The sequence below is a fragment of the Vidua macroura genome, chromosome 3 (genome assembly GCF_024509145.1).
Source record: "Vidua macroura isolate BioBank_ID:100142 chromosome 3, ASM2450914v1, whole genome shotgun sequence".
In the NCBI taxonomy this organism is placed as follows: Eukaryota; Metazoa; Chordata; class Aves; order Passeriformes; family Viduidae; genus Vidua; species Vidua macroura.
Window position 1 is genome coordinate 18,754,372 of NC_071573.1, and position 16,876 is coordinate 18,771,247.

Below are 16,876 nucleotides of genomic sequence, written 5' to 3' on the forward strand. Positions count from 1 at the left end.
GGATCTACAATTATTTTTGAAGCTTGGTTTAATCCTCTGGCAACTGATATGACGATGCACAAGCCTAAACGTTTACTCTTGGATACATTAACTCTTACTGGCTCTATCATTTGCTTACTACTCTAGTCACAACAACAAAATTAGCAATGTATTCTCTTGTTTATTTGACAGTAGAATAACACCTGTCAAAATATAAGCCAATTAATATCTTCATAGAGAAATGCAATCTACAGCTTGTGAAATCAAAGTTCTAACCCCTTATTAAGTGTCTCTGAGTGGGTGTCACTATATAACCAGAACTACAATGATACAACAATCAGATAATTATGAAAGGCAATAACTTTGTCATCTAATTTTTGTACTGAAAATTTAATTAGACTGAAACAATTACAGACATTTTGCTTTCTTTTATGGAAACCAACTCTCATCAAGTCAGGTACTCAACTGAAAATTCTCTAATGCTGTCATTAGTAAAGACGAAGATGCATTAAACTGAATTTTTCAGCAATGCTGAGAAGCACTGAGTTCTTACATGAGTTGTCATAATGAATAACTGATTTTCATGGAGAAAAGAAGAAAGAAATGGAGCTCTGAAGGAAGAAAACTGCAGTGAAGAAGAGTTCTTATTCTAACAAAATTAGTGATTTATCCTCTCTATTGTCTTTTACATTAGACTTGCTTTAACTTCTCTCATTGTAATTCCATTTAACAGTCATTTGAACTTGTTTAAAAACTGATTGGAAATGGCTTGAAAAGCATCTTGAAAAACTGTAAGCTGCACCATGTTTACTCACTTCAAAAATTAATTTCCTCAGATAATAAATTTCCCCTACATTCTGTGAATAAAAACCCTTTTATTTTCATTTAGAAAAAGTTAACTAAATAAAAAGATTTTAGAAAGGCCTTTGCTGAGCTCCACATAAGTTAAGTCTAAGCCTGAATTCAACCTATGGAAGTAAAATTGAGACAAGAAGGCCTGGGGAATTTAAGGATACTGAAGTACCAAATAGAATCAATGGCTCAATATTGTCAGTATAGTTACTTCCATTATGCAGAACTCTAACAACAGGTCTATTTTATAGTTTCTGATAAGAAAGCAATGAGTACCTGGTCTGTTCTGCTCTAGCCTTGTTCTAAATAGAATAATAGAATGATTGATTACACAGTTCTGAATAATTACAGCATTTCATCACTTTGATAAACCCTGATACTATGCCATAACATACTTTCACTGAAAGGAAAAGCAAAGATAAAAAAGAAAAGGAAAAAAAAAAACTTCAGAGGAATATACAGGAAGTACACCTGACTTGGGAATCAATAAATACAGACAATAATTAGAAAGAATGAGAACATTCACACAAAACCAAAAATCAGTTTTGTGTTGTATCGTCCTTTGTTACTACTAATACATTGCTAACACAATGTTTAAGACAAGAGACGTCTTCTAGGCAATACCAGTATTAGGGGTGTTTGTTGGTGGGCAGTATTAGAAGACCCAGTGGAGTTCAGCTCTCTGTAAACATTATATCTTTAAATAAAGAGGGTAAAGGTTTAAAGTGTGAAGGGCTTGAGGCAGGGCTTGCCTTAAAACCCTGGAAGCGCACTGAGCTCATCTTGATGCCACGTTCTCAGAGCAACTCTAAATAAAATAAAGACTCTGAGAAAGGCCATTTTGACTGAGAAGAAGTCTAATATTAAAAATTGCTATTCACCTGCATGAAGGGATAATGCAAAGTTGGTTTTTCCTTTTATTAATTTATGGGGGCAGGAAACTGAAGGGTCTGTAGGACCTCAAGAGTTTTTGCTTCGGGGATTTCAGATATATTCGTCCAGATTCTTGGCAGAGAGTGAATGTCCTAGGAAATAAAGAGACATTTCTTTTCCACAATGAATTACAAGAGAAGATCAAACAGATGTTCCATAGGTGATAGCCTACAAGACTTATTTGTATCATAAAAATTAACTGTGCACATCAAAGATTACAAATGGAAAAATTCAATTTCTCTGAGAGCCTAGGCTCAGAAAAGATGGCACAACCTGTTTTGATTTTAGTTTTTTTAACATTCTGTACAATGGCGGCTACTAAATACTAACAGCTAGGAAGTTATGCCCTTTGCTTACTCACAGTTTTGAGAAAAGCAGACTGGTTTGATGGAACTGCAAAGAAATACCACCACTGCCAAGCAAGGACTTATCTACCAAAAGCAAGATATGCTCCAGACATCTCAGTAGTTCCAGCATGGATTGCAACTGAAAAAGTTTTCTGCTTTTAAAGGGAAAAAAATTTCAACTTTTTGGACTTAAACATGAGAGTGGTATCCTCAGTAGCTGATCTCAATTCTTCCATGCTCCAAAGGCTGTTAAGCCATAAGGTAATCAGCCCTGCAGACTGGGAGGTGGCTGGCACATGCAGTATCCTGCCTCAGAACCCCGCACTGTCCAAGGCAGCTGTGGCACATGAATTAGAAGCTTTATACAGCACAGTGGGCATCCATCTTCACCAACAGACATTCACAAGTCAGAACACAGCAGTGGGAAGGGAGGGAACTGTATGCAAATGTCAGAACTAACTGTAATTTGGCAATGAAAAATACTATAATGTTATTGATACATTCTAATCAATTTTATTTGAAAGAAAAGGGATGCTTTTCTTATTTGAAATACCCTCTGATTCATTGCTACTACTGATTATATTTCTTCTTCATTTTAGCACAACTAGCATCCAACAGGAAAATTATTTCAAATTAAGCAGTGTGATAAATTAAGATACAATTTGCTATGCTGATATAACTCATTTTATCACTATGGTTATGTAATTGGAAAACGGTATTTGTCCTGCACTAGCTTTGTTTTCTTCTGACAAGGTTATTTATCACCAGAGGAAATTCCAAGTTCATAAAACTGGTTAGCTGACATTTCCAATATAACATACTTTGTGAGGAGGAGCAAGTATCCTAATCAATTTTGCCAATTACACCAGTGTTTGTCTTAATACAAAATCTCATTATCCCTGAAAGACTGGCATGGAGTTCTTCCTAAAAGTCATGCAGATCTGGAGAGTAAGAGACTACATCATCATCATCAGTGTGAAAACAGAATAAGCAAAGTAGCAGGCAATGTAATCCAGACAGATATGGATGAATAACGAATTCTGTGACTGTAAAGTAAGAACGAGATCTTTTACAATACAGTGCAAAAGCATAACATTTTATGAAGATCATGAGAAATGTTAATGCATACACAGCCTTTGAATTTTTAGCTGCAGACTGTAAAACAACTCTTCTTGGAAAAACATAAATTATCTGCAAATTCATCTTTTGGTATTTGAACAACCGCTTGTCAGTGACCAGATGGAGCTCCACTTTTCTAAACCAAACATTTCTGATGTTCTGTTGCAAGTTGTCTAAGCAGGCAAAATTTAAATAATCATCTTCAGGAATGAAAAAATACAATTTTCTTCAAGACGGATGTTTGATTTAGAAACTTTCTTTTGAATGTAGGAAATGACAATTTTGTACTTTGAAAAGTCAACTAAGGTCAAGATTAATATAGATACATTAATTAGTTTGTTGATATCATGAATGCTTTTCTTGTCATCCCACTGATGAATGAGAGAATTTGCATCTCAGCAGGTAAACATGTCTGATACTTCCTTAATCTACTATACAGCATTTGCTACAGTTAAAAATAAGAAAATAAGTGGAATACAGAATCAAAATTATTTAGAAAACAGATTACTAGTTACAAAGGAATATGGATGAAGAATCACTTTAAAAATAAAATATATTTGGGACTGATGTGTTCCATAAACATTTTTTTTTGCTAATAAATGCCTCCAGGGAACAAATACTTATTTCATATGCTTTCCATTCTGCTTGAGTAATTTTATATTTCCACTGTAGCTCTGCCTTTTATTCCCTTCTGTTTTCCTTGCCTTGGTTAGATTAGAGAGGTAGGGTGTTAATGGGGTACTTGATGAAGATTGAAGACCTAATTTCAACCCCCTTGGAGACCAGCCTGATTTGAACCTATCGAGGAGAGTGGAACAGTTTCTTCATGTCCTTGGGAGAAAGCCGTTTCCATTTCAATACTTCCAGCTTTCAGACATGGTCCCCTTCATTCATAAAGAAAGAAAAGGTGCCAGCACAAGAAGGTTCTGAATAATTTCATAGAATGTCAGTGGGGCTGCAAAAGCTCCCTTTCAACCTCCTTTATGGTTGATGAACATGAGGACGCGAGGTGGATCCAGGAGGGGAATGCAGGGAAGCAGGTGCTTGCAGCTCCAACAGGACAAGAAACAAGCTACTGTCCACCAGTCCCCACCTCTGTTGTTGCTACTTCCTTACTACTCTCATCCTTGTGGGTATTGTTTTGTGCTGGGCATTCAAAATGCACACAGTGAAACACCTGGAGAGAACAAAAAATGAAGATAAAGCAAAACAATTTAATGCTGGCAAAAGCATGATCAAAGTAAGATGAAGTCTACATGGAAGTCTATATGGAAGTCTACAGGCCAGATCAGTGACAAAGTCAAAATAAAATGTTTAATTATGAGGTCAAAAACATTTACTTGTGGGCAATGAACATTAGGCAGGGACAACACTGGAGCAAGAGAAGGCCTTCAAATTATACCAACCTTTACATATGGCACTAAAAATCAGAAAGATGGTTCCAAAGCAGATAGGAATATTTGTAAACAATTTTTTTTTCTTTGCCAACTAGCAAAATACTAGAAATACCTACTACATGCTATTGGATAACAACAATTATATTAGTAGTCGTAAACACATTTTATGATCTAATCACTTCCTCAAGAGGCTGAATGTTCATGCACACTAGAAATGAAATTTAAATCATTACCAACATGATTCTATTTCAAGATTGCCCTCTGCTGTAATAACAATGGCAGCTCTACAGACATGTCCTGGAGTATGCAGAAAGGCATTCAGTGTGTCCAAGGTGCTTCATCAGATGAAATATTCCATTTGAAATAGTGATCATTTTTTGATGATTCAAACAATACCTGGGACCAGTGTACAGGTGACTGTATCTTAGAGTAAGAGGACCATGTGCTTAAGCATTTTTTCCAATTTACTTTCTACTTTACTTACTTCTACTTGTTCTTGAAGAGCCTGGGAGGAGAAGGGGGAGGAACTCTTTAAAATTGTTACAAAACCTCTTTCCACATGATATTGCATTACTAAGAATTGCACAACTTTGACACGTACTAAACAAAAATATTTTTTACACTGCTTTATATTTGCCTTTTTCCCATGCATTATAGTTTAAAAGCTAAAGGTCGATGAATATTAAATCCTGAATATTAAACTTATTGTCTTAATTTTGTATACTTTTATGACATCTTCTATTATTCTTCTCTTTAAAGCTCTTCTCAAAAGGTAATCTCTTATAATCTTAACTGCCCTTTCCCAGACCCTTTCAAATTACTATGGGCAAAATCAAGTATCATAACAAAGACATGGATATAATACATATTCATACAAGACTACAGAATACTATATTTTCTATCTTTTCTCCAATATAACCTAAGATCCTGTTATTCTTTTTGACCATCCCTGCTCAAGTGAACATTGAGCAGACATCTGCACTGACATGTTTGCAGTAGCCCCAGGTCTTCTCTGAGGATGTAACTAGCTCATTCGAATTCTGACAGCATACATAAAATGAATTAAAAATATCTTCAGTCACTGCTTGGTTTTTTTTTAATCCCCATTATATTTTCTTGTGCTCCTCAGTGTAAGTTTTTTATGCAGATACATTGCAATATGTGCTTATATTTCTACATATACACTCATGCTCACAAAGATGTATTGCTATGCCTTTATATATACATATATGAACAGATTACAAATCTGCACCAGCACCCACATATAGACACATGTGCACAAAATGGTTTTCCTCTGCATTTCTTCTTTTTTTTTTTCCAAAGCTGAACTAATTCCTGTATTGGCATACATTCTCTCCATCTGTTCTTGAGAAGTTGAGAAGCCAATTTTTGTATTTATCTACACTTCTAGAGATGTCCCTTTTGTACTCATCCCATTCCTGTGTTTTTAAAGTAACAGGTATTGTAATTTTTCCCGCTGCACTTGTCAGGATAAGGCCTTGCAGAAAAGAACATTCATCTGTGTAGCTCTGCAAGATACTGCTTTCCTTGAAAGGAAGCACAGAATGTGATGGGGGTCTCTAATCCAGAAGATTATGCATTTTTACTGTATCCCACAATAATAGCATGTCTCATTTAAAATCTCACTTCACATAGTGATACAGTCTTTTTAAACATAGTGTGGATAGCCCTGAAATTTAGCTAATACTAGTCTAGAAAGTCGGAAGTACACAATTCTTAAATTGTAACTTTCATTTTTACTGATTCTTTCGTATTAAATTCTTAATGGTCAGAACATGTGGCACACTGACAAGTCTGTGAATTTGAAACATTATTCTCAGTTACTCTGCCACCTCAGCATATAAAGAATACAGTGTGTGGGAGAAGCCTAAGCCTGAGAAGCACAGTCGAGCCCAGCTGCTTCATCCGGTATCAGAATTAAGCATTTCAGAACAGTATCACTAAAACAAACAATCTTGCATGTGCTTTTCTTAAAAGAAAAAAAAAAAAAGACAGTTCAGGATCATCCTTTGACCCACATCATGTTCTACTTCTCATGGATATTTTAAGAGAGGTCGGACACGCAAAGCAGGAAGGCCAAGTACAAATACACTGGCGCAGTAACTTGTAAGATAAAGCTCTCATATCAGCAGCTAGGTGTCCTTTCCAGGTCAGTGATACTGAAGAGGAATAACACGAGAAAACTTACATAAAGTATCAGGTGACCTATCTGACAAATAAATGATGACAAGGAAAAATAATTATTTTCTCTACCAAAGTAAAAAGTGTGTAAGCTCGAGAAAACAAAGTTACACTTCTATCATGTTCTAATATACCAAAAGCTATTCAAACTCCAGGTCAAAAAATTTGTGAATATGTCTTTCAAAACTTGGAAAACATGGTGAGGAAAAGATGAGTTTAAAAGATTAAAGAATTCACAAAATGGAGAAATTTTATGGGATTTCTTTTAAATTAAAAAAATCAACTCTTCCCTTTAGGATGTACAGATTGTGTTTCAAAGTTCAAAGGTATGTGTAGGTAGAACAAGTAAGGATTATTTTGTACCTATTACAGTAACACTCCTTGATAAGAATGTGCTGCTGAATATGCTGTATATTTTATTTAAAATAACAATGGTTTGACATACTGTACAATCAGCTGTGGGCAAGTAATTCTGGCTGCTGCTTGTATTCTTACTGAAGAGACTACTGAGACTATAGAACAAACCAAGACTTTGGTTACATTGTTCCTATTTAATTTGTAAATATGAAAAATATCTTGCTGCTTTCTTTGGAAAACTAAAATCTATGACAAAATGTTACAGACCCTCTCGTATATATATATAAAAGTAATATAGTAATATGTGCACACTGACAATGTTCCTCCTCTATAGGCATTAAAAGAAATAATTTAAAAAATAAAAAACCAAATTAGTGTTGAATGCAGATTTTACAGACAAAAGAGGAAAAGACAAAGGAGAACAGCATGTTTTTACAATTCAACTGAGACACTACATGAATGGCTGTAACCTCTATCCATACTCATCTTCACTACAGTTACGCAGTGCTCTATATAAGTAATTATACAGGATATTAAATTCCTCGGCAAAAGTAACCAATTTGAAATTAGAGTTATGGCTAAAAGGCCATTGCTATTCAGGGCTTAAAGCTACCTTCAAGAATTCAAAGTTGAAAGCAATGTTTCCTGCATTGCTAAGTTTATGCAATGCACCTCGTTCTTTTTTAACAAAGAGTTGGAAATTTACAAACACTGGCATGAGAGGAAACAAGACTGTCAATATGGATCAGTAATGGAAGAAGCCTTCTTCACACATGTACTACCCCATAGGCAGCTTCTGACACTAATTCTAAGGACTCATTGAGGCTGAACTGTACATGGTGGGAGACACTGCTGAGAAACACAAATTAAAAATTTGCATTCCCAGTTCTGTTGGTTAGTCAGCTACTTTCCAGTTGTTGGCTGAAATGTTGCTATCTGGTGCTGCTTTTGTTTGCAGGAGTTGTGCTACAACTGTGAACAGACAATGCCATTGGACGATGCCCCCAGTGATTAGGAACCAGCAGCCCCAAAAGCTAAATACAATCAGAAAACCTCACCTCTGGAGCTGACAAATTCTAATTAATCCAAATGTAGTAGTGCTACCCCAAGCTTAGTGTAAAGCATCAAAGTACCATGTTTGGTGATGAGCTACACATGTGGGACACAGGCAGGTCTATACACACAAACACTGGCTTTTGGTGCCTCTTATAATGTTATATGAAGTCCTAATGTTAATGTCACATAAAGTCCTAATCTCATGAAGACATACATATACTCTTAAATTCACATATTGTAAATTGTTTCACTGAAGTCAAGAGTAAAATCTGGACTTCATCTGAGACAATACACAATGACTACAAAAGAGAGAAGCACAAGTAAACAAAGAAGGGATAATATTGCACTTAATGGGCTATAATAATTTTTTTTTCTGTATAAAATGAAAAAAATCTCCTGCTTTGGCCACTATTAGTCAACTGATTTACCAGGCATGAAAATTAATTTTAAGTGAATCTTATGCAAATAAGATTTTCTTCTGAATGATGAGATTTTTCTTATGTTTTGTTAATTAAAAAGATAATATACGGGTGATAAAACCCAAGTATATCAGAGACCATATACCTTTCTCTAGTGCACTAAATTGGTATTTTAATTGTTCATCAAAATAAGGATTAATTTAAAACCAAACCCAATAGGAGTATTTGATGGCAGTGTGGAAAGGTCAAAACAAGGAACACATAACAACATTGTTCAAGTGTTTTGCTAGATTGCCAGACCAAAAAGATGAAGTATGTACATTTGAGACGGCTTTATCAATTTCACTGCAATATATGACAAACTGTGTTGTAGTATATTCTTGAAGAATATAGGGTTTTTTAGAAGTTCCTTACCTCATTAGCTGTGTTGCGAGTTCCAACTATTCTGATAAAAGATGCAGGCTGTTTATCAAAAGTGATTGTTTGCCAGGATCTACAAAGAAAATTCAGAAGGACATACAAATATTGAACACAATCACAAAAGCCTCCAGTAAAACACACATAATGCATTCAAGTGACAGTATGTACTATCATCACTTAACAGGGCAAATGGAAAACCTAATTGGGCAAATGGAGAAACACTTTTCATTGCCTGAATTTCCAGCACTACTTCCTCATTTTTAAGTGTCTTGACTTTGCTTATGCAATTTCATACATACCTTATACCACTATAATTTGTATGCAGGGACAACCATCATACTCTTGAAGCTGAAAGTTAAGAAAATATTCAAAGAAAAAAGGCCTGGATCAAAGCAAAAAAAATCCTTGACTAATATTGACTGTATTAGATTAAAAAAAAAGTCAGATAAATAAAAGTGCATCCTAGTATTAACTTCTCACAAGGAATTACCAGAGTTTGGTTAAAGAAAATTACAACTGTAGGAGAAAAAAATCCCCAAACCAAACCATGTAAAACCTCAAACTTTTTACACTCTTAAGTGGAGCAGTAGAGCAAGAGGAGCCAAGCTTTCTTTGTGTGGACCAAGGTCCTCCCAGGAAGTTACAAGTGTCAAAAAGCACCATTTGCAGTTCAGGTTGTGAGCACTTCCTTATCCTGACACAGTGGCAGTGAGAACAGACCACTCTTCCAGAGCTGGTGTATAATTTTCAGGCTAGACTGAGAACATTAGAGGTACATTGGGAACACTATAATCTTTGTTTCTCACTCGTACTCATCTGATCTGAGTGAGGTGCAACACCTCAAGCAGCCTAATACACAGCAGGAAAAGGACACCATAACTTGTGCTCACAGTACAACAGAACAAATAAAAAGAATACTAGGAACTAGAAGTTTCAGTTGCGCACCTAACTAAACAGTTTTCCACTAGTTTAGTACTTCAACACATTAAAATTTAAATTATTTTATATTCATAAAACGTGAAAAAAAGTTCCAGAATTTAATTTCTCAGCCAAACCAGACTCTATCACAGAAGGCTTCAGAAATAAAATTAAGTTAGGTCTAACTTGATTAATTTACTATGGAAAAAAGCTGGATAGTTTTCCAGAATGGGTTGCGAATACCTTCAGAAGTGTTCATGTAAGAAAAAGGGGACCAAAGCAAAACTGGAATAGAATATTACTCCCTACCAGCAGACTACCCCAAAGCCTGCCAGTATGAACAGCTTCATTGCTGACTACTTGTCCGACAGTTGATTCTTCTCTTGTTGGGAAAACTCCTTTTGTCACAAACACAGAATTTCACAGCTTAATTTAGTTGGCTATTACTTTTATCACTGCTGTCTCATTATATTTGCTTAAAGAAGATTACAAATCCAATCAAGTCCTAATTCCAAGTAGTTTACTGGTCTTACTCCGTGAAGTAATGGGTGTAATTAGAGTCATTCATGGTAACAGAAAGGTGTGGTTTGTGGCAGGCCTCAGAGGTAGACAGTTATCTACCTAATGGTATGGTTTATTTATATCCCTTATGTGGCTATACCTCTATTTTAAAACTCAGGCTGTTTCTTCATGCTCTAAATAAAATATAAAATGAGAATAGACTATTTTGTTGAATGTTCCAAGACCTGAAAGATTGCTATGATTTAAACATTTCCCCCCTAAACAGGAGAATTATTCTTCTTGACATCCCTTCTAACAGTACTCTAGTACAGTCAGTCAATCTCCACGGGCAAACAGAACTTGTTATCTTGAACTACAGTGTCCCAAAGATGAGAGGCTGGGACAAAGAGATGATAATAGCACTACTTCTCATAACAAAGCATTATGCATATGCTTTGACATTTACACACAAAAACTTTATGCAAGGAGAACGATGATTGTATGTAAAAACCAGTTTGCTTTCTAGTGATTTGGAAAACGTTTTAAAGCTATGCTACATAGAAGAGTTTAAAATCCTAAAGAAGCTATTAAGAAGAGCCTGTGCCTCCCTAGACACTAATGTAGAGTTTGTGCTCTGTAGTAAGAAAATACATTAATTAGAGTTCATATAATAGAATAGAAGTGGTCTGTATTTATTTCTACTATTTCAGAGCACTGGTCAGATACACATTGCAGAAGTTCAGTGCAGAATTTCCAAGCATGGCAATAAATACCATTGTCAGTGCTATGATGTGATACCAGGGAAGTTGATGCATCTATTTGGGAATACATCTGAAGAGCACAACAGATAGTAAGAGAGATTGAGAAAAAGATCCCTGAAGATTGTTTTGATGATATACTTCCAGATCAGCTCCTTCAGGAAGTTCCTATGATTGTTCACTTCCCACTGAATTGCAAGTCCTTACTTTCTGCTATAATGGTATTATTAGGATTGGATTATAATTGCTCCTTTAATAATATTAAAATATAATGGAAAAGAATAAAAAAACTTCTTGAGGGGGTGATAGCATTTTCAGTAAACTCAGTCCTAAGAATATTTACTATTTTGGTGTGTCCATTTTAGTCTTTTCTCATTGGAAAAAGAAAGTCATAATTACATACAATTAGTAGGTGAGTTATTAAAATTCAAGAATATTGCCACTAGAGAATTAATACTTAATTGTGAGAAAATTAGGTGTCTCATTTTATTTTCTTAGCAAAAAGGAGAAAAGCCAAATAGAAAACAAGCCAAGTGGATTTGGAAAGAATAATTTTTGAAATAAGCAAGGCAAACCTTCACTAGAAAGATGCATGGATTTGACTGCAACAGTACATTTGATAATGTCAATATATGCAAGGCAATACCTCTACAGTATAGATATTATTATGCAGCAAAGAGATCATTTATGCATGTAACTATATCCCTATGAGAAGAGAGATTTCTGACAGAACATTATCAAGGCATATCTGACCTCTTTTTTGCATTTTTTGCAGATATAACAAATTTACTTTGAATTCTATTAATGTATAGAGCCATAACAATTTTTCAGTGGTGTTCCTCAATTAAAGACATCATAGGTAATCCTCAAGCTTCTTTTTAACCTTTTTTACTAATAGTTATCTCTTCTGGTACTATTTTAATAATTTCAGTTTCTCTGTAGAAATTCTGTTTTGCAAATTGTTTTGTAGTCATGTCATTTATCTAGTCCTACCTTGCATATGTGCTTATTTTATACTTTCCTCACACAAGCTTGTCTTTCTATTCTCAAAATCACTTTTGAGAGTCTTTACAAAAATGTCCTCCAAACTTTATACATTGCTCTCACATTGATTCACACATAAGTCACACTATACCAGAACAGCAGCATTAAAGCAGATCAAAAACACTTCATTTTTAGCCTGGGATTAGATAGTCCTGTATAATGGATGGCATTTCTTCACCTTTACTCCCCATATGCCAAACAAACAAATCTTTCAAACTGTTGGCAATACTTTTGCTGTCTTTACCTGGGACATGGTCATAAAGAACATAAAGAAGCTATCAGAATTTACTTCTCTCATAAAATGACATTGCTGTCTTTTGGACTTTTTGTGTCTCTGCACAGCTTATTAGTGACCCCATAACAAATATAGTTTTCAGGGTTTAGCTTTATTAAATATTCAGGCAGTGTTGATATTTTTTATGCTTTGACACCTATCTTGCTAGTTGATTTGTTTTAGATTTGCTGGCTCAGTCTGCAGCATTTCTGGTCATTGCTTTCACAACAGAAATAATCACTGCGTCAAGCTGAGGTTTCCATCTCAAAGAGAAGACCCAGGACTAGTAGCCTACTCAGATTTACACCAGGATGCTCAAGCTGAAATGCAGCACTACAAGTTGTTTGACTAGCAGCATCATTTTAAAAAAGAAATTAGCCTCGTTACAGTCCTACAGCATTTAACACTCTGCATCTCACCTCAGCCACACACCTTCTAACTCTTGTTCTGCCTGACTCCCCTAAGGAAATACAGTAATTGATGATTAGCATTCCAAAGCCATGCTTGCATCCTGTGAGCCTGTCATATTTAATTACATTTTAACTATATTCGTCTTCTATAATAGCCTGAACATAATTTAGATAATTATCTTTTGCTCTCTTATTCTCTGAGACTGCCTGTCTCACTTAAGAGCTTCTTGCAATGAAAATCACTTTCTCTGTTTAAACATATAAACAGACTCTTGGGCCAAGAATTTTCACCTCTCCAACAGCAACAGCTGAAAACTTGATGGCTTTGTGTATCTCACAATCTCTTCACCATACTCTATTCAGAGAAAGGAAAAAGATCACTAGAAATCACCCCACTTTCATATTTCTTCTTGTCTTTTTCCTTTTTAGGCTATTGCAAGAAGAATGCAAGAAATTCTAATGTCCAGGTAAACCAAATTAATGCCCTGCTATTCATTAAACTATCTATAACTCCAAAATAGCAATTCACTTCCTAAAGAACATAATGGGTTTTCTCAGCATTTGGAATATTTTCCCAGTTATTTCTAAGAAAAGCTGCTATTTTTCTAAAGATTTATTACACATAATGGGACATAAATAGTGATTCTTCCCCATTATTTCCTTCTCTTCCAGAAAGAACAAATTAAGAAAGAAGTGGAAGCTTATATTTTATTGAGGTTTTCTAATGAACCAATGGAACTACAGAATACTACCACACTGTGGGCTTAGCAGAGCAGCACTGATCAGAACTGAAACCCAGTGTCAGACAAAAGAGAAAGCTGTTACATGTAACTAACATTCATCAAGCTATAATAACCATATCATATTCCTACCAAGGCTTGCTTTAGGCTAAGCATGTACATTTTCAATGTGCACATCATGTCTCCTCATTTTCCAAGATGACATACAACTTCCATATTTCTGTTCCTCACTCCAAGGGAAAAAAAAAAAAAAAAAAAGCAAAGACTGGGAAGCAAATTTAACCTCCATTTTATTTTCTAATATTTGTCTACTTATGCCTCATTCTACAGTAAGTCATTAAACACTTAGCTTATTTGGATGTTGGCTTTTTCATCCCTAACTATGTATTTTTAATGGAATTTGTAAAAGCAGATAACAGGACAATGAAAGAAGAGTTGTGTCCTTTTTCTATATATTAGTCTGATGACTGTACTGATATAAAGAAGGCAGATTGTAACCAGCATGTGATGCTGCCAAATAAAAAAACTGTGTGCACAGATAAGTAAGCTTACTGAGACTGGAAGAGTGCCACAGTATGTTCTGCATGTTATGTTACACCCCCTGCTTTGTTAATGAATACCATTCTAACCTTTCTTATGGAGTACCTATAAAATAAACACAGAAGCACACACCGTAAATGCTATAAAAGTAATTGTTGTACAGATACTCTTTGTTATAAAAAGGTCTACAGCTACCTTATAAATTGCCTATAAAACCCATGTTTTCCACCATAACAGTACTAAACAATGAAGGGAAGTAATACTCCCTCTCTCCTGTTACAGCTGTACCTTAACACAGGAATTCAGAAAGACAGACCCTTAAGGAAGTCAGATTGAGTAGCCAGCTCAGCCAATCCCTTGCTATTCAGCCTCCCAAGCTACTGAGGGCGGAAGACAAAGCATGCGAAAGAAAACATTGTTAGGAATCAAAGGTCATCAATGTTTTGGTTTATAAATTGAAGCCAATTAAGATAAATTCTAGCACTGGTCTACCAAAACTGAGTTTCTGCCTCATGCTGTGACCATGACATCACTTTCTCAAAAGGTGGACTATGAAACATGGGACTCCTAAGGAAGCAAGGAAGATCCAAGCTAGAAGTAACAATTTTTATCTGTGCCTCTCAGAGATGGAGGCAAAACGGACTTAATTACACGTGTTGGCAAAAAACCCAAAAAACACCAAACAGTCAAAAAGGACTTTAAGTAATAAAAAGAGGTAATAAAAATGGTTTGTATAAATACTACAAGAGTCTAGAATAAATGTGAGAATAATAATAAATATTAGAAGTCGCCTCTTGCAGTATTTGTTATATATATATATATATATATATATATATATAAAACTTTATATATTGACAAGTGAAAACATGCATGAATACCTTTTGGGAAACTTTCCCTCAAAAATTTTTATTGTAAATATACTTCCCATAAGGATTGCATAATTCTGAAAGCATCTGAACTAAATTCATAGCTATTTGTAGGATAATTTCTACGATTTGGTCCCTTGCACCAATCCAAACAAAGTATCTGTCCTCTATAAGAATGCTTTACTAAACTGCTATACATGTTCTATTGCATAGGATTTGTTGTAGAAACAAAATGTGGGCTTGATAAAACAGACCTACTAGAAAAAAGAATTCTGACATATAATAGATTTCATGAAATCTGTACAGGCTGACAGCTTTATAAAACTTCTCACTTGAAAGACTCCATATAGTAACACCTGCTTTCAAAGCCTCAGTGCTGACATTTTATATTTTTTAGAAAAATTATTACAAGAAGAAAATGCTAAAATATAGTCAAATTAAACAATGGGAAAATTGAATGTAATCATTATCTTTCTATCTAAATGAAGCAATCAATTTTCAAATATTTCCACATACCAATGTAGGCAACTGCTAGCATTTCTGTACTGCATAAGCTCATATAATTTAGCTTGCTTACGCCTTTTTTCAGTTTCAACAGGTCTCCTTTCATTACTCCCCAAAATATAGCTTACATTTTAAAATGTTACATAAAATTAAATTATTAGCAATTTGCTGGAAACTGGCAGAATGCCATGAGCCAAATTTCTATGTTGTAGCAAGAACTGTGCATGTAGTATCTACACACACATCCCCGGGGATTGGCAGTGGCAGACAAAGTTGACAGCAGACAAAGGCTGTGAACTGGAATAACGTGAGAGTTCATCTTCCTTCTGTGTACATCAGAGCATACATGCACATGACAAGTCTGCATAATCCTAGAGGCTGAATTGGGTTTTTTGTGCTTACTTGTTACCAATAGTTAATGCTCCTGATGTTCACATTGGTAGCAAAGATATGAAAAGCTATCCAATGCAATAAGAAACCCAGTAATACAATTAATGGGATGCTTTCAACTTTGAAAACTTCTTGTCCCCATAAATCTACAACAGATTGTGGGCTACTTTTATTATGTAACTTTTCATACCAATGAAAAAGTTGATTAAAAACAAATATATAAGCAATTCTTTTAGAGATATGAAGCAGAAACATGCTCCCTATTAATCAGTTTCTTTGTGGTGTGTACACTAACGCTATTTATCGCACTTGTCTCTTACATTCCCCAGGGTGTAATTTCACGGCCCACTCGTAAAAACTTCACATTTACAGCAACCGCTCTTCTATTACAGTCGATAACATCTAATTGACATGTCAAACCTCCAAGGAATGCAGTAAATTGAACCACAGCCTCCAAAAAAAGAATAAAACAGTGAAAAAAGTAAATCAGCATGTGCCTCCTTCCCAACAGCAATACAAGCATATTGAGGTTTGGTAATGGAAGGGAGGAAAACTGTTACCCTTTCTACTACCACACTGAATTATCTATTAACCTCAATGTCAGAAAGGAAAGCCTTGTGACCTCAGACTGAAACTCACCCACTAAAAACTCTGAATCTGACTCCAGGACTGCAGCAATTTTAGACATGAGAGTGAAGTGAACCAAGAGAGACAAAAGTAACATATACAACTTTTCTTTGGTTACTTTTTGAAGAATGAAAATCCCTCAGAGTAGTGTCTGGTAAACTGAATTTTAGTATTTAGTTGGGAACTCTCTGCCTTCTAAACTTATAGACAAAGAACTGGGTAA

General features: G+C 35.1%; 1 protein-coding gene across 2 annotated transcripts in view; it reads right to left on the minus strand.

Annotated features, from left to right (window-relative positions):
• Positions 1 to 16,876, minus strand: part of BTBD9 (BTB domain containing 9) — a 140,317-nt gene that overhangs the window by 31,279 nt on the left and 92,162 nt on the right. Inside the window, exons 11-12 of one of the 2 annotated variants that reach the window (XM_053972857.1) lie at positions 9,076 to 9,154; positions 2,609 to 4,407 (exon numbers count right to left, since the gene is read on the minus strand). In XM_053972857.1, coding sequence (XP_053828832.1) covers positions 4,303 to 4,407; positions 9,076 to 9,154 — 184 coding nt within the window. In that variant the 3' untranslated portion in view covers positions 2,609 to 4,302. Of the gene's footprint in view, positions 1 to 2,608; positions 4,408 to 9,075; positions 9,155 to 16,876 lie in introns of those variants that run through there. The other variant, XM_053972859.1, reaches the window with a different exon arrangement.